This window comes from Chlamydotis macqueenii, chromosome 21 (assembly GCF_036417535.1).
Source record: "Chlamydotis macqueenii isolate bChlMac1 chromosome 21, bChlMac1.mat, whole genome shotgun sequence".
In the NCBI taxonomy this organism is placed as follows: Eukaryota; Metazoa; Chordata; class Aves; order Otidiformes; family Otididae; genus Chlamydotis; species Chlamydotis macqueenii.
Genome location: NC_141576.1, coordinates 5,793,542 through 5,814,367, shown reverse-complemented (window position 1 = coordinate 5,814,367; position 20,826 = coordinate 5,793,542). Strand labels below are relative to the sequence as shown.

The window sequence follows — 20,826 nt, the reverse complement described above, 5'->3', positions numbered from 1 at the left end:
AAACTGGAATACTTGGTCGTTCCTGCCGAATGCCGCATTTCAGTCTTGGTTCTTAATAACTTCCCAGCAGGCAGTTTTGGAAGATGCTTCGGTCTGTGGGTGCTTACAGCAAAATTTTAAAATCACAGTTAGGTGATTGTGTTTTAGGAAGGCCCAGGCTTACCTCAGCAGTTGTTATTTTATAATCTGTCGGATTTGATAGTTGCACACGTTTGCTGTTTACGTAGAAACCCAGAATAACTCAACTGCTGGGAGGGCTGGTGTTCAACGGCAAACAGTGGGAAAGCCGGGTGTGCATGGAAATAGATAAATGAAGGCTGCGTTCCATGTTATCCTTGAAGTGCTGTGACCAGCACTGTGTGCCATCGTTGCTGGGGACGAGGCAGGTGTAACAACTGGTGGAACTGCTACACAACAAATGCAAAGTAGCCCCCAGATTCCAAAAAGGGCCACTTTCCCGCACATTCACAGCCACCCACGCTGGCCTGTGTCAGCACCCGTATTCGGCTGTGTACGACGATGGGGTAAGAATTATCTGTTTACCTTTTCCCACTCAGTAATAATGCAGCAAAGCAGTGCATTTAATAAAGACATTTTAAGCAAATAAAAATCTAGTTATTGTTTTTGTCTCTTATGAATGAGCAAATAAATGCGTAACTGATGTTTTTCTGTAATTAACCCTGCTTGATGTGGAATTGATTTGACCTTTTATTTCTATTTGTGCTTCTTGGAGAATTAAAATGCGAAGTCTTTTGTAGTGGAGTGTCAAAAGGATGCTTCTTGGAACAAACCAACGGCGAAGTGCATCAGTAAAGACAATGATAGAAGTTGCAGTATGAGAAACATTTTCTTCTGCTTGGTAACTATTCTTTCATTTGTTGTCAAAGTACATTTTGTATTTGTAAGTTGGAAGATGTTTCTATTTCTGCCATTCTTTAAAATCTCTAAAAAGCGCTCACAGTTATTTAAACTAAAAAAAGTAAAAAAAAATGTGGTAGTGTCCTTTGAAATAGTGTACAGTGTCCCAGCAGTTTTATGTAACTCGCAAAAGCAGCAGCATCATAGGAGAAGAGTATACTACCTGTACTCTTCGAGTACTGGTACAATTTGTCTTAATTAGTGTGTATTCATTAATATATGTTTGGATTTCCTGCGTACATGGTGTGCAGTGTGATTCTTGCACAGTCACATCTTAATCTAGTGGATGGGGGTGCAAAATTTCTGAGGAAAGCACGGAATCTACCTACAATCTACCGTTGCAGGTCCTAAACATCAGCTTAAGAGTGGTTCCTGGTTCTGACGGTGAGCAGAGCACCCCTGCCTTGTCCAGACATGCCTGTAAAGGTCAGCAGAACCTGTGAGAAACACAATACAAAAGCTGCGAACTTTGGGAAGTATTATTTGCACTTTTCAGGATGTGTACCTAAGTGTACTGAAAGGTACCCCAGGTGGACTTAATTCAGTAATAGTTGGGAGTTTAACACGTTTTTATCAGTCCCGAGTTTGTGGTGTTTAACAGCATGGGATCCTGCAGAGAGCCGGGAGGGTAAGTGATGCAGTCACCTTCTCACAAGTCTGCAGGAAACTGAAAGGAGACCTAACAGACGATGTCTAACAGTGCCTGTAGAGCGTCACTTCTGTGTGCTTTAAAACAATGCCCAGCTGTTCTGTTCGCTTGTTCTTATTTTTGCTGTCTCTCTGAGGTGCAGAGAATATGCAGTGATGATGGATACTGGAAAGTAACCCCTCCTGTCTGTGACCCAGGTAATGCATGGATGCACAAAACAGCTGGAATGAGCAGTTACCGCAAAATCATTGCGGAGCTCTCAGTGCGTACTGACTGTGGCTGGTCCGTGGCCGTGCCTTGTGACAGCGCCAGCGGGGCAGATTGAGTGTTGGTCGATACTGAAGGGCACATCTGGCTTTGAAGTCACGCACTTCAGGGCACCAGAGTTGGAACTCCAGAACGTGGCCTGCAGTGCAGGGGCCGAGCTCCGTTCTGGAGTGCTGGTTCCTAAACACCGCCCTGCAGCCAACTGCAGGTGCTGGGCCGGTAACAAGTTGCGCAGCTAAGCTCTTCCATCGTTTATGTGAAGAGTTAAATAGCAGGTGTCACTGCGCGGCTTGCTTCGACTCTCTGTTAGTACCTGTAAGTCGATGAGGCAGAACCACTTCACTGTGGAATGTTCGTTTTAAAAACCAGATTACCAGCTTTATGTCACTCTTGATTTTTGAAACAGCAAGTAACACTTGCTGTTTAACAGGGAGGAGCAATAACAAAACTAAAAATGCTATGATAACCACACAGTGTGACTGGCACTCCCTGCAGTGATTATATTGACTTTATATTTATCTGTTAAATTGTTTACTATTTTAACACTTTGCTCTTGCCTGAGGCTCCCTCTTGCTGCTAGCAGTGCAGATTAATGCCAGAAACTCAGCTCAGTTCCCCCTGAAGAGAGAAAAAGCTGAACCTTTGGTTTATTCTAGCTCTCTCTGGGAGAGTGCAGTTTCATAATTAACTAAAGTGGTTTTGCTTTTAAATTGCTTGTCATTGTGTGTGACAGGAAAATTGAACCACGCTCCAGAAGTATTTGTGAGGTGAAAAAAGCCACGGAATGCCCTTACTACAGAGTATGGTGTTGGGGATTTTAAAAAAAAATCTTAATGCTTGAACTGCTAAACTAGTTACTCTGCAAAATGACTCAAAATTCAAGACTGAGTATTGGAGGAAACATTTTACATTGTAAAGGCGTAAGTGCTCCTCTTCTCTTTTAGATTAGAATATCCATGTAGTCCAATTACCTTAATTTACAGTCAGAACAAATACTTATTTCTCTACGCCCAAATTCTTCAGCAAAACTCTCTCTCTTGATTATAGAACTTTTCCAAAGGAACTATGTAATACTGAATAATGAAAATGGTACTCTAAATCAAATAGTCATTTGCAAGCAATTCTACCCTTCCAAAACAATCTAGGAATTACATTTAGAATCATTAACTTAATTTAATCCATACAAGCATAATAATTCAGTGTCCACATTTTAAAACCGTTTAACAGTTACTGCTGCATTCGTTGTTTTGCAGTTTGTGGAGTGGATTTCCCTGGCAAGTGATGTTGATCACAGAGCAAGGGAGTGGTTCACCTTTGTGCGACACTTGGCTTCTAACAGCTGCTGCTGTTGGAGTTGTGATGTTGTCGTTGATCAAAGAAACCCCTCAGCTTTGAGGATTAAATTGGGGGTTTTGAACAAATGCTCATTTTGCTATGAAGAAGCCCAGGCAGAACAAATTCATATTCATGAAGGTTATAAAAGTGATCTTGTCGACGTTGACAGTGATACTGCGTTGGTTAGACTGGAGCAGAGTCCCAGTTAGCACCAGTATCACAGCCATTTGTTTACCAGGAAAAGACGGATTTCAAAGGAGAACAAATCATTGGGCAGTACTGAGATGAGGAGCTCTTCTGTTCTGCTGCTGCATACGGAGTTGGCCCTCATCAGGCAGAAAGAAGGTACAGATGAACCGTGTAATGGGAACCCCTTCTGGGAAGAGAAAACAGTGTGCTGGAGCTGAGGCGGGGTTTAGTGGTGGTGCTGTGTCCTGGGGTTTGGACCGCTCTTGCGGGGCAGGATGGGATCTATACAGGAGTCACCAGTTACCTCCCTTGAGCTGAAAGCATTACTTAAAATAATTTTTAACAGATGCTTACTTGTAATTCCTACCAGCTATTTTACACAGATTATATTAAGAGCTAGACTATTTAAATACTTAGAAAACAACACTAAATCCTTAATGTTTATTAGGCTAAGCAGTTCTGTGAAAAACCAAAAAAACCTTGAGTATCCAAACACAGTATTAATTTGTTTTCTGTCCCAGCAGCTGTTAAAAGACTTTAGATGTACAAAATTGCCATCTGCAAGCAGGCATTACTCTGTACTTAATAAAGTGTGTTCTGTTTTCTTTTAAATAGTGCTCTGGATTCTCCTAGGACTGCAGCTTTTGGAGGAACACGTCCAGTGTAAGCACGCAGGACAGCCAGGTACCCTACCCCGCTCCCTGGTAATGAGTAATCCCAGCAGTGCCAGCTCCACGCGTTCACGTACGGTGCTCTACACCCGAGTCCCTCTGAGGTACCCACTGCACGGTGCAGGGACAGCTGTACAGCCCTCGCCTTAAAGAAGTTCTGCTGTCAACTGCAAAAGCTGTTTCACATTCAGATTTATAATTTCAGTACGTGTTCAGCTGACAGCAGATTCTCAGAAGTAATTAGGAGCAATGTAACAGAAAACTGTTTTAACTACAGCACATATCACCTTAAATTACATAGAAAGCCTTTCTTGCATCTCACATTCTCTCGTTATCTTGTTCTAGCAAGTGAAATACTCATTGAAAGTGAAATCTCTCTAAAAACCAAGACTCCAAACACTTCAGTATGTTTTCAATAGTTTATTTACTCACTTATAAACACTAGAGTATGCAAAGCAGTTAGAAAACACTAAAACTTCAAAAATAATTCTAAAATTTTCAGGGGTTTTGTTTGACAGTGAAGGAATGCTAAAACTATTAGCAAAGATACTCAGTGCTGCCAGCCAGCCTCTTAAAACCTAAACCTGGACAATTTAAACAAAATTAAAGCCATGCTAATTATGGAAACTTACCATGAAGTTTCTTGCAGGGGGTCACAGTTTGTCTTTGGAGGTCCAAGAATACCATTTTAAGTGTTACTCAGCAGAAGTAGCTGGTAATAGTGCAAGTGCTAAAATGCAAAATTCACAGATGGTAGAGTTTGGAGATTATTCTGACAGGTGCAGAAAAAAAAAAAATCTAAGCAACTTTTTTTTTGCACTGGGATATGAACAACAAAAGTGTGGGATTACTTTTCAGCCTGAGTGTTCTTTAAACCCTTTAAGATGTACATTGAGACCTCGATGATTTTTTAATACTGCAAGTGGAAAACTTTTAACAGTAGTGCAGTTTTGTCTATTACAGATGGTCTTGTGCTCACAAGCCTCAGTGTAATATGCAGTAAGGAAAACAACTTGAGAAGTAGGTTAAAAACTACGTAAATATCTATATTCAGAACGTTCACAGCTACAGCACAGGAGTATGGCGTATAAAAAAATACGGATCGAGCTTCAGTGGGTTACAGGTGCCAGTAGATTAAACAATTCCTCAGGCTCCTACCACCAGTGGAAATAATCTTCCACCAGTTTCTGCTGAAACATCCTGCTCTTTGTTAAGAAGCTGCCTCTTAGTTGACACTTCTGCACCTGTAGTAAACTTAGTTTTTCAGATTAAGACTAAGTCTATGTACATTTACCAATGCTTTATTCAGCTCGAAGGTCTTTCCTGTGACTAGTTTTAAACATGAGCTGTCTTCTGGGCTGAAAATGTTGCAGACCTCTACTTCCCACGAGTGGGCAGGTCTAAAAACAAATTAAAAAACATCCCCAGAGGAGATGCTGTGACAGAAATACATCTTGACAGCAAAGTGTTTGTCTCCCCCAACCCACTTCTGATGAGGAACTCCAACTCCTAAAAGGTTAAGTCGCTAACACTCCTTGGTACAGATGCAATCTGGAGGGAACTGCTTACCATTCTAGGTGCGGGCACCCAAAGGTGTGGGAACTGGATTTTAGATCTACACAGATCACTGAACAGTACACAAATACAGTGGGTTAAAGTTGGGTGTCAGGTGTCAATAGGTGAAGAGCGGTGGCTCCGTGTGACTTGCCAGCTTTTAGAGCATGCTTATCTGAAACAAACCGAATTACTGCAAAAAAGCTTTACAGAAGTTCATCTCAAAAGGGTAAAATTAATTAACTGCTATGAATTCTTTGCATTCAGGGCTGCAAAACAAAGACACATATTACTTAAATCAGTTTTATTTAAGAATTTCCTACAGTGACAAATCTTATAAAAAGCATCCAAACACAAAACTGCAGCAAACAGCATTCTTATGGATATCTTACAGACAGTGGAACTTCCACCCTGGAGAGGCACACTGAGCTCGCTAGTGATCTCTGCTCCAAGAGCTACCGCAAAGCACACCACCAGCTCAATGTTCTCCTCACAAACCCCATCAGCTTCAGTTCACATTACCACACTTACAGATCATTAACAGAAAAAAAACCACACACCATACAGCATTCACAGCAGTTGACATAAGGGAAAAAAAATACAAATATTCATTTCACATAACACATTCAACTAATTGATTAACTAGGTATAAAACCCACTTAAAGTCTTCCACATGTGGATGTCCTTTGAATGCAATAAACACTCGTACTTTATTTGCTATCATTGCTCTCCGCACACTCTCTCACCAAAGCCACAGGATTGAGAGACATCTCGCCAAGTAAAATAAAACCCCCTAATGCACCACCAGGTCTCTGCATGCGCTCTCTCCTTTATCTCGCACATACCAGCCCTCTCATGCCTCGGCACCACCATCAATCCCACACAAGGTTTCAAAAGTTCAAACAGCCTTCTGGTTCCATCTCACAGCCTTGCGTTCACAGCGTTGATACGACTCCATGAAATAAAGAGTAGCGGATAAAAATGGAACACCCACCGTCTAAGACGCAGCATGTGCGGTGTGATGAAGTATTCTTGGATGAGAAAGCATGTAGACAGAAGTATTCCTAAGGCAGAATATTTACAGCACTGCTTTCAATGAAGTGCTTCTTCCATACACATTTGAAATGAGATGAACTGCAGAGATTAAATGAAGCCTTCATATCGTACTTTAGTATGGAGGGGAGACAGTGTTAAAAAGAAACACAAACAAAACAAAAACGACACTGTGTTCTCCAACTGGGGCACTTGGAGAGTCTTATGGTGGGATCAAATTAAAAACAGGAGGGAGAGAATGCTGTTTCTGACCAATGGTTTCCATTTTGAACATGCAAAGAATTCAGGTAGCCAGGAAACAAGGGATAAAGGAGAAACCTTTCCTATCGATCGTAGTGTTAGTTCACCTATCGGGCAAACAGCAGTCCACTTCCAAACATTCAGTATTCCAACAAGATATGTAACAAAACTTATAAAACTCCTTTTACCTTTCTTTTCTTTTTCCTTTTTTTTTTTTTTTTTTAAAAAAAAAGAAAAATGTCAAAAATACTGCTGAATATACTGCACACTGAACAAACTGATTTGGAAAATTTTAGTATATATGTAATTTACAGTATACTTACCATGAGTTAGAAAATTTGATTTCCCACCATACAGTCAGTATCAGAGCCCACTGCGTCTACATTCCCCAGCCTGACGATTTGGAATCCATGCTTGAACCAAAGCCTCCGTTAAACCCACTGCTGGAGCCCGGGTTGGAGGCCGAGCCCCAGCCTATGGCTGCCCCCGAGTTGGAACCGCCGTAGGAGTTATTTCCTGAGCTAAAGCCCTGGTTCTGCTCCCGCTGCATGTTGCCTTGAGGCTGGTTGTTCCCCGACGGCCCCGACTGGTTCTGCTGACTAGCCAGCATGCCCATCATTCCCCAGCTGCTCTGCAGGGCTGCCTGCGCTGCTGCCATCATGGCAGGGTTGATGCTAAAGGCTCCGAAGTTCATCCCTCCGCCCATGTTACTGCCCTGGTTGTTACCCAGTCCTCCCCCGCCCCCTCTGCTGTTGCCAAACCCCCCCTGGTTCCCAAAGCCTCCCGGATTACCACCAAATCTTCCACCTCTCTCTAACTGCCTATTGCTATTGTGCTTAGGTTCAGCATTGGATATATGTACGCTGATTCCTTTAATGATCAAGTCCTCTCCACAAAGAGACTGGGCAACCTATAAGAAATAAGGGAGTGATTAAATGTATGTTAGACTTCTTTTTCTTCAGCGTTAGTAGTACAAGACAAAAAAAACCCGCATGATTCTGAGCAGATATCTAGCCTGCAAAGGAAGCATATGCATACGCTTAATCCAACTGGAAGTGTTTTATCTTCACATTCTCTCCTACACTAACTGCAACACAAAAACCCATCTGTACAACAGCATCTGGAGAGTGTAAGCTGAGACAATTCAATAAATCAAATCAAGCTAATACCACTGGAATTCTCAAAACAGCGGACAAGTAAGTGTTCCATGTGTAGTTCCAGAAATAACGCTTCATCGAACTACTGAAACGTACGCTGTCTAAATATGGAGTTAAAATATTTTAAGACGTACCTGATCATCTGCAAATGTAACAAAAGCAAAAGCTCGGAAGGGTTTAGGAATGAAGACATCTACCACTTCTCCATACTGGGCAAAGAACTGTTGGAGTTCTTCTGCCGTCATGTCCTCTGTGCAGCGCCCAACAAACACTTTTCTACTACGCAAAGGTTCGTCGGGACTTTGCTGGAGAGAATTGAAAGGGGGAAAAAAAAAAAAAAGAAAGAAAAAAATTACAACTATCCTTGAGAACTGCGTTGCATTAAGATAAAGGCGCCTTTTAATCTAGCGCATTCTGTGGACTGAAGACCAACAAAGCCTGAGATTCTAAGTTAAAAACTAAAAAAAAAAAAAAAAAAATTTCTGTTCAGAGAACATGCCTGCACCTCTGTACAGATGGAAATAAGACTCACAAGAAAGTGAAATGGGAGCAACATGCAAAAACAGTGACAACGCCACTGCAGAAGGACACTTTTTTGGCGGGTAGTAACTGCACATAAACACACAGGACATAAAGCGACAGAAGCTTCAGGTTCAGATTTGAATTCAAAAGCTCCTGATCTTCCCCAGGTCAGTTATTCCGCCTGCTTTACCCTGTTTATTCATGCAGCAGACAAGCTAAGCAGGTACTGCTGGACACTGAAACACATTATTTTCAGATTTCCATCTGTACTTAGTTCCTCCACATAACCAGCTCTTCTCCCAACACTTTTCGTTCCCTTCCTGCTCACCCACCTCCTCCCTACTTTCCTTCCTTGCTCTCACTTGTCCTGTCCAGTCACAGACTGAAAGGCCACATCCAAGAGTGGACTGTTGATCTGCTCATCTGCTCAGCTAGCACAGCTGCTAAAGACGTGCGTTTCGAGCGTTTGGTAAAATAAAACTAGCAATAAATACGACAGTACCTTAGAATTGGGAAGTTTACAGTCACACCATCTTCCATCTATCATGTGCCGCTGAGACATTACTTTCACCTGGGTTTCATAATCCGTAAACCGAACAAAACCAAACCCTTTTGAGTGGCCGGTTTTAATATCCTTCTTAACCTAAAACACAAAAGCAGACTTTTAAGGAGATCACAGAAACAGTGCAGACCTGTATTTGTGACTTAATGACACGCTACTCACCCGTCATCTCCTGTATCAACCTTAAGATCACCAGGAAAAGTATGCAAACAGTTTTTACTATCTCACTGTATACGCCTACCTTTTCTTACAGAAATTACCGTAATATCATATAGTCAAAGCAGGGGCCTGTGACACCTACAAATTAAAATTACTCCCTTGCCTTGAGCCCAGGCATAACCAAAAATGGGATACAAATATTTTGTGATAGTGTGATGGCATAGCCAGACCAGCTGAGTAAGCAATGTGACCACCAAAGAGGCAAACCTTGTAGCAGCACACAGGAGGCACACAAGTAACAGAAGATAAAGCACAAGCCAAGTGTATCAGGATGAGGCGAGATCCCTCCTCTGGGAGGATAGAAACATCACACATGGAGACAGAAGGAAACCGAAGCAGGTTTGTCTTCTGAGTTCTGCCGCCAAAGAGCCCTCACGCTCGGCCAGGCCACCTCTGCAGCTAAGGCCATGGAGGTCTGTCCATCCTACCCCAGCAGCACCAGGCCCGCGGTACCACCCGCGCTCAGCTCACGCAGGGTACGCGCACAGACCAACAGTCTGGTGCAGGCAGTCACAGCACAGAATGAGCCGCTAGTACGCGGCGTGCTGTTGCTGAATTAGTTTAGTAAAGTTCTGTTTGAGAGTTTATCAGCCTCATGAACACTCCCACCACAGCAATCTCAAATCCCTTAACACACACAAACGCACACACACACGTATGCAGCTGCAATAATTAGTAACAGTAATATAGATTAAAAAATCCTTACAAACACTGTACCCATTAAGCTGATCTGTATGAATTACCACTCCAAAATATTCCTGACCATCTGCACCTACACGAGCCCGCAGCTACAAAGCTTACAGAACAAAACGCAACCTACGAATAGAGATGCACAGCTTCAGATCTTCTCTGAGTTTATACGGCCCCGTTTGTTTCTACTGGCTTTGTCAGAAAACTGACTTCTACCACACGTCCCTCCTTACTTGAGCTGCAAAAGGATTTTACCTGCACCATCAGAACTTCTCCAAACGTACTGAAATATTCCTTCAAGTCTTGTTCAGTGGTTTTCCAGGGAAGACCCAAGACTATTAAATCCGAAGTCTTCTGTACTGCTCGTTTCACTTTCACAGCTGATGATGCATCTGTTTCATCCATTTTTCTCTTATTATCTGAATACAAAGAAGTACATTAGACATCATACTCAACCCTAGAAATTGCTTCCACTGATTATGAACCACAAGGTATAAAAACACAGACTCTGATGACAAAAAGTACCGACTACAGGAGACACATGCCAGCTGCTAGGAGCGTATTATTATAACCCATAGCCAACTGTCCACAAGTATAAGGAGAGAAGAAAAAACAGTCTACACTCAAGACCTCCTCCAAAACGCCATCTGACCGAGTTAGTTCTGTGTTAGTTTACTGAAGTATTATCCAGGAACACTCACAGTCCTGTAAGGATGTGGAGAAGACAGGAATTTTTAATAAGAATATTTCATTAGCAATTTACTTCCTTCTCTCTTTTTTTTTTTTTTTTTGAGGGGGAGGGGGATGAAGGGGCAAAGTGGTCAGGCTCCTCTTTTCCTGAGTATTTTTAAAATGTACCTCTGACCACACGACGCCTTGAGGAGCGGCACTTGTTGAGGACACACAGATTCCATTACACCACAGTCTCTGAAGGTGATTATCCTCCCAGGATAATGAAAGACTTTATCATTAAAGTGCGTGGGGTACAGGTAGACAGTTAAAAATCTTACTGCACATCTCAAAACTCAGTGGGGTCAAATATAGTCTGCAGGATAGATACATGAATAAAATCACTGAACTTCTGTAAATCAGAGAGCTCAACAGTAATACTGTAGCCACGTTCACTGAGCAGTGACTCACACAGATCTCTTGACAGAAAAAGCAAGCTTGTACAAAAGAGCTGAAGGAAGACAAACCTTTGGGATAATTCACAACATAGACCAGGTTTCCCCATCCGGCTTCCGGCGCGTGCAGAATGCCTTCCACCAGCCGGACTCCTCTCATGCACTGCGACACCGGGTTCCTGTAGCGCAGCCCGCACGCCCCGGGGAACTGGGCGGTCACAGTGGAGAGCAGCACGGTGCCGTCGTCTTCCGAGGGGATCTCGATGGGCTCATCGTTCTCGTCCTCCGTCACCCGGATATACTCCGACATCTTTGCTGGAAGTCACTGAAGCACAGGAGAGGGGGGGAAAGCAGACATAAGCCATCACCTCGTTTCCTTTATTTGGTTTTCAATTTTTTAGCCTTTTGTGATGACACAACAGGGTACACCGAAATGCGTTATTCACTGACGTTAAAGCCCTGGCCCCTGCCGTACAGACAGACACATGGACCAACACCTCGGTCGGTCCCGCAGCCTGCGGCGGGACCGACAACGACAGCTCCCCGGGGCACGGCGGGATTTCCGCAGCCTCCCCCAGAGGGGCCGGAACCGGTGACGGGTTGAGGGGAACAGCCCCCCCCCATGGCCCCTCGGCCCCACCGCCTGCCAGGGCCTGCCCAAGCCCGCGACCTCCAGCTACGGCCCGCCGCTCTCCCCACCGCCGCCAGCTCGGGCCCGAGCGATCTGCGAGCGCGCCCGCCGCGCCCCGCTCACCGGCCAGGGAAGGGAGCGGCGCGTCCGGGAGCCCCTCGCCGCCTCCGCCGCTGACCGGCCCTCTGCCCTCCGCTGGCGCCGCACAAAATGGCGGCCGCGGCCCCCCTCAGAGGCCGGGCCGGGCCGCGGGACAAACCATTCTCAGCGACGGGGAGGGGTTGCAGGGGAGCGCGTCCGGCCGCGGACAGCGCGGTGGGCTCCCACCTCGCTTTGGCGACCCGTGGCCCGGCCTCTGCCGGAGCCGCTACCTGTACGTGCGGGACGGCGGCGGGGGCAGCCGGCGAAGAGCCCGCTCCCTGCACCGCTCCCCCCCCCAGCAGCGGGACCGGTGGTGCGGCCCTGCCCGCGCCTGCGCGAGGCGCGCTGCGAGCGCGGGAGCTGCCGGGAAGGGGCGGCGGCGGGGCGGCTCCGGTACCCGTGTCCGCGGCGCGGAAGGGGGGTCCGAAGGCGGGTAGAGGGCGGGGTTCCCCCCGCACACACACGTGGTGGGGGGGACGGGAGGTCCCATCCCGGTCCGCGCTGAGCCCCCCCTGCTATCGCCGGCCTGTGCGGGGTTCCCGGTAAAAGACGGCGGTAGCGGCAGAGCCCCAAACCCGCGCTGTGGCCCGGGCCGGCTGCGGGGACCGAGCGGCCCAGCGCGGCGTGGGGAGCGGCGGCCCTCGGAGCCGCTTCCCCGGCAGCGGCCGTCGCTTCAGGTAAAGGCAGTGGTTTGTAAGAGACCGCACGGCCCCAGCGGCGGTGGCCGACGGATGGCGGTCGGGTCCCGCTCAGGCGGGAGCGGGGACGCAGGGCTCCGTGCCAACCCCAGCCGCGCTCCCGGCGCCCGGCGCCGCTGTCCCCGCGGAACGTACGGTGCGGGACCGGCGGAGAAAGGGGAGCGTGCGGGGCACGGAGACTTCCCGCTGCGCAAAAGAGTGATCAAAGGGTGGCCATCCCCCTCCCATCTCCGCTACCAGAAAGACAAGAACGAGGGCACTTAATTAGTAGCCCAAAAAAAAAAAAAGTTAAACAAACAAAAAACACCAACCTTCCCACTCTTTCTAACAGGCCCTAACCAATGAAGCAGCTTATTCAGGGCTGATGAGGGGTCTCCATCACTGGGGAGAAGCCTGCCCTGAATGACCCGAGGTGTACGGAAAGCTTTTCCAGTTGGGCAGGAGGAGACGCTGTCTGCATTTTTAAGATCCCCTTTTCACAGAGCATAACGTTAGAGATGCCGGGCAATCGCTGCAGGATCTGAGCACCAGCCTGGCACCGCCTGCGCTTAAGGTTCTGTAACGTTAGTGCAGGAGGCAAGCCCTCTTGCCGAAAGACGTGAGTGAGCGATACCGGCTGAGGCGTGTTGCCACTTGAACAGCATCATCCTGCGCTCGGTAGGAAGGGTTGATCTGACGTGCCTCTATCTGCAGATCTGCCGGCATTCCCTGAGAACGCTGGAAAGAACTAGATTAACCAGGCCGAGTAATGCAGTCTCATGGCAGCTCAGTTCTGGAGATCATATTCGGTGTCTTAGTCTGACGCTTTCCCCCCCTTCGCCAACAGCTGGTTCATCGCTCAGAACTGATGTCTTCACTAATTCTTCCAGATGTTTGGGTGGGGTTTTTTTTTTTTTGTTTCTCCCATTCGCTGCCTGCTCTGACCTTGTGTAAAACAATTTTGTAGGACTGCTAGAAGTTAAAAGCTAGTAGTTCTACCCCTGTCCTTTAATACCTAGTAAGTATTTGCTACCTCCCTAGACCCAATCTCCTCTTACTTACTGGAAAGACTTAATGGTTAAATCTCATTATACAGTATTATAAACTTCTAAACTCCACAGCCATTATGGCTAAGGGACACTCATGTTCTTGCTGCAACTTTTCTGACTTAAAAGAAAAGCAGGAGAGCCCATCTACGTGTTTTCCTAAGCTGCAGTCACAGGAAGGACTGGTAGCTAGGTTACTGTGCCGAGCCTTCTCTGCTCGTGTACCTTACCCAAGTCTGTGTGCAAAGAAACCATGTGGAGAAGAAAAACAGGTGGCAGAAACATGGTATTTTTCTACCTGGACTGTTTCCTTTTATAAGCTTAATCATCTGCTTTCAGTAGTATAACCTCTAGATAAACACTTTTAAAAAAAAACTTGCAGTGATAATCCTATAAAGCTATAAAATAGTAGCTGTTCTACAGTTTTAATCAATCATTTTGTAGCTGCATAATTGCCATTGCACATCTCAAAGTTATTTTACTCTGATACTTTAACAATAAGTTTATCTGGTACATCAGTCACAGTCGCATTAGTTGCATGTCGCACCAGAGACATTTGTAACACAATCAGTTTTCACTACAGGATACGTATGAACAGGAAGCCACCCAGGGTTGTCATTAGCAGAGCTGTAAAGTCCTGCCTGCCATCGTCATAGAGAGAAGTGCACTGCAGAGATTTTTTTCTGACTACCTCAGGTCTGTGACTTAACCAGTGGACTGTACCACACTACTACAAGGACAGTAATTCTGCTACCTTCGTCCCCCTCTTTTCTCCTCATCTGTTCCTCTGTGACACTCATCCCATCCACATGTGCACCATGTTCCCAGTGCCCACCTAGCTTGACCTTCCTTGCACCAGTCTCCTAAAAAGAAGTTAAAGTAAGTCCTTCCAGTAAGGAAGGATGACCCTACTGCTAGGAAAGGCTAATCCAGTCCCTTGCATTAGTGCATTCTGCTGAGTATTTAAGAATCCCACTTAAGATTTCTTCAGTTGCAAAAATTGGCTCCCAGCACCACTGAAACCTAGCCCATCTATGCCTGTGTAACTTCAGACTCAGCCTTATCATTTAATTACCATTTTTCAACAGAGTTCTGAGAGGACCTGACTAGGCACAGGCTAACAAGATAAGCTAATGCTCCATGTAGGCGGTCTCCTGGAATTCCTACATTTTCTAGTCATCCGCTGTACGCATCCCAAACCCAGTTCTTGCGTTGCCAAGTCAGCACTGAGGTAGGCAGCGTTGTTTGAACATGCTGTGAGGACTGAGTGGTAATTGCAGCGTGTCAACATTACCTACTGCACCATTTCGAGTCAAAGCTATAGTTTAGCAATCGTGCTATTTGAAGAGGTTGTCGTGGCATTCAGCCAGAGTGACCTCTATCTAACAAAGCATCTGGTGGTAATTTCACTAATGAGCAGAGTAAGCATCAACCCTGAACTAGATTTCATGCAGGTAAAAGCTTGGACAGAGCAATGAGCTCGATGCAGCTTGCTGGCTGTAAAACAGACAGGGAAAGAAGGGCAACTATTCAGAGACTTCTGCCCCAAGAGCTTGTTCCCCTGTTTTGGTAACAAACAGGCTTACAATTAAACAAAATGTTACTATCCATTTTCTGTAAGAACTGGGATTCTTGCAGCTCTTTCCTTCTGTTACTTTGCATTATGATTAGATTTAAGTTAAGCAATTAACAGTAGTATTGCTCTTGAAGTAACTACACCAGCGGGCATACAGCTAGTTAATTCACCAGTTCCCTCACACTGGCAATTTGGAGTGCCCATGGGTGCAGACAAATGCAATACCCCTGTACTAGCTATCATGTATATTGACTTAAGCGTGCCCACAGGCACCAAACAAAACGCGATACAATAACTATTTGCTGCTCTAGGTTAAGCGTGCTCATGGGTACAAGCAAACTCAGTGTAATGATCAGCTGTTAACCCTCCCAAAAGCACTCGGGATGAAAAATGACATCGATGGGCATCTAAATATAAACCTCAAGATAAAAACCCCACACAACTGTGGGTACTGAAGAACATGGAGTACTTGGGCCTGTTTCTACTCAGAGTAGTAAAAAGCAGGAGGATTTAATGAAGGATGGCTTGTCAGGATCTGGCCCGATTTTGCCAATAGTTAATAAATCCTATCTCTCACCCTTACTCAGTGGAAGTCTTTTTTTTTTTTTTTCTCAACATCAAGTTTCTCCTGCTTTATTCTGAACATAAGAAGGATGAATCATGGTTTCCCCTCTCTGGACGTGAAACAAATGTTCTCTGCAGAAACTGAGCAACATAGAAACATTAGATTCTCGGTTGGTTCTCATGCTAGATGTATTTAGCAAGAAAACAACAACAACAAAAAAAGTGTATTATCACTGTATCCCTGGGACTATTCCCTTAAGTAGTCTGATCCTTTCCATCAGCCTTACCCTACTCTTTCACACCCAGGCGCACACTCTTCTTCACCACATGCACCAAATAAAGCCCCCCTTGAACGCAGTTGCCTGAAGGAGCAGAACACCCTTAAGTTTATTTATTTCTCTTTGTAATTTAAAGCCACCTGAGCCTCCAATTAAATAGATGCTATTATCACAGAAAAGGAGGCACTGTTCCCTTGAAGGAGCAAGATCAGTAGTATTTCTTTTTTTCCTAGCTACAACTGAAAATCCATTCACACACAATAAAAGTAGTATTTTTACAATACTTACTTTCCCCCCCACTTTTTCTCTGAAGGAGCCTTCACCACAACCACAGGGACATTTACAATAATTACATCTTCCCCTCCCCAGAAATACCTACTATAAATACAGTTTTCCATACACAAGCAAGTTATCTGTATAAAAATTTACTAATACCTCGCAGCCTAGAAACAACTACTACAGAAAAGCTCCCCTTAAACAAAATAAGCAGCTTCCACCCATCTCAAGTACCTGGAAAGATCACTTAGTCCATGGCTCTCACAGTAACACTCCTCCTAATCCCCTTAGCGGAAACAGCATCTAAGACTTCATTATAGAGCCTGAAATATTGAAGACAATTTTCCCATGATCCTATAAAGCCATGATTTCAATTAGCTCATTTTTAATCCACCTGAGATGGTTTGGTCCTGTTTCTTAAAGGGGCAGTTTCTGCATTCCTTAACTCTTCCAAAACTGGTTAGAACAGGTGATGTGTTTTTTCAATCTCTCAGCCAACACAATCGAAGTCAGATTTTTTATGTGCTTAGCTCTTGTAAAGCCCCAGAAGGACTCAGTGCCCATCAGGCTGGGTCTTTTCAGCCCTACTAGCTGTTTTGAAAAATAAAAAAAACCAAACCTTTGGCCATATTTCCTTAACTGACACACTACAAAGAGTGGTTGCTGCTACTTGTTTTGCCACCAGAGAGATGTTGAGTGTTAGTGGGAGAAGAAACAATCAGAACAGGCAACTAAATCTGAGAGGAGGCTGATTACAGCGGGGGTCCGGTGTGGTGGGGTCCTGGCTGCTGCTCAGCAAACCCAGCCCCATTGTACAAAAGGATCGGTCTGGGCTGGAGCTCTGTTAGGAACTAAAAATGTTATGTGGTAATTGGAAACTCAACAACGGTGACAAAAGGTCCCGCAGAGCTCCGTAGCTACCACTGGCAATGGGGTGTTTCTGAGCTGTGAACCAGCGTTCAAAGCGCAGCAGTGGATAGTATCTGAGCTCTCCATCTTCCTGTTTGATTGGGACCTGTGGGAACTGTTAAATGTTTGCATCGTGTACACAGAGAATGCAAAGTTAACTTTATTCTGTTTTGTTTGGCAGAGTCAGATCAAACCATCTGCAAGTCACCTCCCTTGCCTTTCTGGACCATCCACAGCAGAGCCTGGGAAGAATTTCTGCCTGTGATTCTCAGAGGTATCTAGTCAGTTCCCAGAGCGAAGTTCCTGGTGAAGATGTGCCAGGCATCTTCCAAGGAAATTTGTTGCCTCTTCCAGTGTACTGGAGCTGGGATTCAGAGACTTTTTTTTTTTTTTGTTAGATTGTGCAGTAACTTCCAGCATAGAAAAGCATTAACTTCTGTCAGCACAAATTATCATAAACCAAAAGACAAAATCCACACACTGGGAACTGTGCTAGAGAGCTAGCTTCAAGTCTATAAAATTGCAAGTGTCTCTGTGTGACAGACCCTACATACTGAATACAAACATTAGTATTTACACTGGAGGGTGGAAATGCCTCCTTCAAAGGCAAAGCCACAGGTGGCTCGGGAGATGTAGCAACTATTCCTGTAAAACCTGGAACAGTGTGAAGGACAACTTTGGCAGGCTCTATTCAGAAGCTGTTTTGTTTACCTTTTCTTCTTTATTTTTTTCTTTTCTTTCAAGGAGTGAGAAGACAGCCTGGGGTAGTTTTTTTCTGGTTTTGAATGATGCACACTGAAGCAGGAGCTCAAGTCTAAGAAGACAAAGACTGTTTTTAAAATGGTTAGGTTTTACTGCCTGGTGATATTTTTTCAAAGTACATTTACTGAAGATTTATGTAAAATCTATCTTTTCTCTACTTAAAATATGTCAAATGGATGTACAGGGCAAAATTTAATGCATATGGGTTTTCATTATTTTAAATCATTTGCAATATAAATGATTTACTATGACATAAGACATTTGTTCTTTGGCTGTCCACCATAAATTGAGGCCCACCCAAATTTCCAGCCTTAGCTGTATTTCTGCATTCCCTCCCCCAGTATCTATAATCTCAGTTCTGTGATTCTTCATGTAAATGACTTTCAACAAGGAAAGGAAGAGAACACATAATTTGCCTTAATACAGGTAATCTTGAAAGAGGAGCAAGACCTTTACATGAGAAATAGTTGACAGCTGCGGAAAGGGGAGAACTAATGCTCGTAGAACAGAAAGTCATTCCTGATGAGAGTGGTGAGAGCTACTGATCAACCAGATGTGACCAAATGGACTTTTTGCGCAGTTGAAACTGCCAGAGGTGACAGACTTCTATCTTTCTCTTTCTGAATTTTTTCATGTCTTTTTTAGTGCCCTTACATTTATAATGCAATTAATCCAACTCTGGCCAGTTAATGTTGTAGGTAACCGTTTGGAAAACTGAGGTAGGCTCCCCAAGGTCATTCTGAAAAACTGGTGAAACCTGAAACCCAGAATTGTGCTTTCATGCCAGACTTTCTCCTAACAGCTATAAAAATCTTGAAACACTCAGACTTTTTGAAAGACCTTGTGGAAAACTGCATTCATTATCATGTTTGCCAGTTGTCTTATGACAGTTAATGGGATACAGACATTTGGACCCATCAACAGCCTATATCTGAAGCCTTCCTAGCTCAGTGGTTACTGAGAATTGTTGCTACTCGATAGCTCTTCAGTGGCTTATGCTACAAGTAAACACCTGAACTCGGCCCAGTTTCTCATCGATGGATGTAATCTCAAAATCTGCTTAGGTCAACAGACTCTATCAAGACTCTGATTTCTACTCCTGAAATTGAAAGACAGTGAAGTCTGAACCAAACATTGTATTTTTGCAAACTTTCCCCACTCATACCTCATATCTTAGTCTTGACATAACTCCCTTCCTGCTCTGTCAAAGGATTTCACTGTTTTTACAATTTCATGCATTATCGCTCATGCATGTAGTTTTAAGAATAGATCCCAGACTTGACCTGCCTAAAGACTGGTAGCAATTCTGAGAATATCATAAAATACAGCAACATCCTAAGGGGAATCTTACTTCTGACATGCAGGGCCAATCCCACAGCTACAAAGTGTGTCTGACAATGCCCGTTTATCTCTATTTGTTGTCTTTCCCACAATGCTAGTCCTAAACCAAACAACAGCACTGCCAACAACCTTAATCCTGAAATCAGAGTAGGGTTAGATGATGTAGTGGGCCTGCACGTGCTTGCCTTCTTTCTGTCTCCCAGTGGCTCTACCATGATGAGATCCAGTTGAGAAAACCTGTGTCGTTCTGATTTATGTGCAAAAGTGCAGAGGAGAGCTGAAGCTTTTAGTATCTTGGGAAGTAGTTAGGAATTAAGGCCAAAAAGGACAGTCATGTCAATTAGATCCTAAAAAAAGAAAACTGAAGTGAAAGTCCTGGCTCCTGAACTGTTTCTGGGCTGGCAGATGTTCACAGTTTTCTTGGCAGATACTGTAGAAAGCTAATGGGCCCATTTAGAGCCCCTCCCTGACACAATGGCATCAGTTTTACAATTTTGAGGGAGGCCTGGTGGGGCTGTGCTATTCCAGTATTTTTATTGAAATGAAATTAGGAAATGCATTTAATATTTTAAGATCTCTGATGATTTCTTGTCAGGAACCTCCACTGAGCAGAGCAGGTCACTCCAGATGTGGCTGAGGGAAGAAAATCTCATGCAAAGAGCAAGGCTGACACCTGGAGGGGACTGCTGAGATACAGCCAGGGGAGCCTGGAGGAGTTGAGAGGGATTCTGCAACACGCAGATTGGGTTGGGAAAGCTCGGGGGGATGGCAAGATCCCAGGTTTTGGAACTGCTCTTTTCTAGTGAACGGGTGCTTTAGATATTCTTCCTTCTCCCCTTTTACAACAATAAAGAAAAATCCAGATTTCTATTTCAGATTTCCCACATCTATTTTCAGGAATGGAGAAGAAGCAAACTCTGTATCATCTAGGTATTCACTTCTACCATGTTCAGGAGTATTTGGATCAAAACTTATCTTGTTCAATAAGCTGCTACAAACAATGCAAAGCTATTTTTTTTTCAGTTGGTTAGTCTAATTTATTTGAATTGCTGCATATCAGACTTCCTGCTGCTTTACCATTTGTGTCACTCCGTGCTGTGAGTTTCTGGAGTACAGACTTGCAGGGCAATTCCTACTGTCAAAGCTGCAGCTGGAAGATTTGGCATTAGGTAGAGCTTGTTCTTTTCATGCCTGGCTCCGCCAGCACCCACGGTGAGGCTTTTCTTGAAGCTGATCCTAATCAAGGAATGCAAGGCAGCTTCTGGGACAAAGTCTTCATGTTTTTGGAAGTTTGCTTTCCAACCTGGCAATCACCCATTCACAGCACTTACTCAAACCTTTTCAGTAATCTCTCTTCTCTGCCAGGAATTGTCTCAGTATTTGTGAATGCTGTTTTTGCTTGATCTAATTTTAGAATATGTTAATAACTGAGTTATTTATTGTGCTGGCATTACCATACACTTAGTATCTCACGA

At 44.5% G+C, this 20,826-nt stretch overlaps 2 protein-coding genes and 1 long non-coding RNA gene across 3 annotated transcripts; 2 read left to right on the top strand and 1 right to left on the bottom strand.

The window, feature by feature from the left end:
- The first annotated feature begins 519 nt into the window (after nucleotides 1-519).
- On the top strand, nucleotides 520-3,686 carry LOC147598170 (mannan-binding lectin serine protease 2-like). The gene is given in 8 exon segments (XM_086764768.1): nucleotides 520-524; nucleotides 2,568-2,634; nucleotides 3,062-3,190; nucleotides 3,193-3,362; nucleotides 3,364-3,437; nucleotides 3,440-3,545; nucleotides 3,547-3,615; nucleotides 3,617-3,686. Coding segments are annotated over 8 exon segments (675 nt in total). The 3' UTR covers nucleotides 3,672-3,686.
- A 2,186-nt stretch (nucleotides 3,687-5,872) lies between these two features.
- On the bottom strand, nucleotides 5,873-12,203 carry TARDBP (TAR DNA binding protein). Its single transcript, XM_086764566.1, has 6 exons — nucleotides 11,905-12,203; nucleotides 11,223-11,475; nucleotides 10,282-10,445; nucleotides 9,058-9,198; nucleotides 8,168-8,338; nucleotides 5,873-7,786 (listed from the first exon to the last, which is right to left on the bottom strand). The coding sequence occupies exons 2-6, from the start codon at nucleotides 11,458-11,460 to the stop codon at nucleotides 7,256-7,258; spliced, it is 1,245 nt and encodes a 414-aa protein (XP_086620692.1). The 5' UTR covers nucleotides 11,461-11,475; nucleotides 11,905-12,203; the 3' UTR covers nucleotides 5,873-7,255.
- Nucleotides 12,204-12,329: 126 nt separating this feature from the next.
- Nucleotides 12,330-20,221, top strand: LOC147598169 (uncharacterized). Its single transcript, XR_015260844.1, has 3 exons — nucleotides 12,330-12,599; nucleotides 17,430-17,522; nucleotides 17,993-20,221. It is a non-coding gene; the product is annotated as an uncharacterized LOC147598169 (long non-coding RNA).
- The last annotated feature ends 605 nt before the right edge of the window (nucleotides 20,222-20,826 follow it).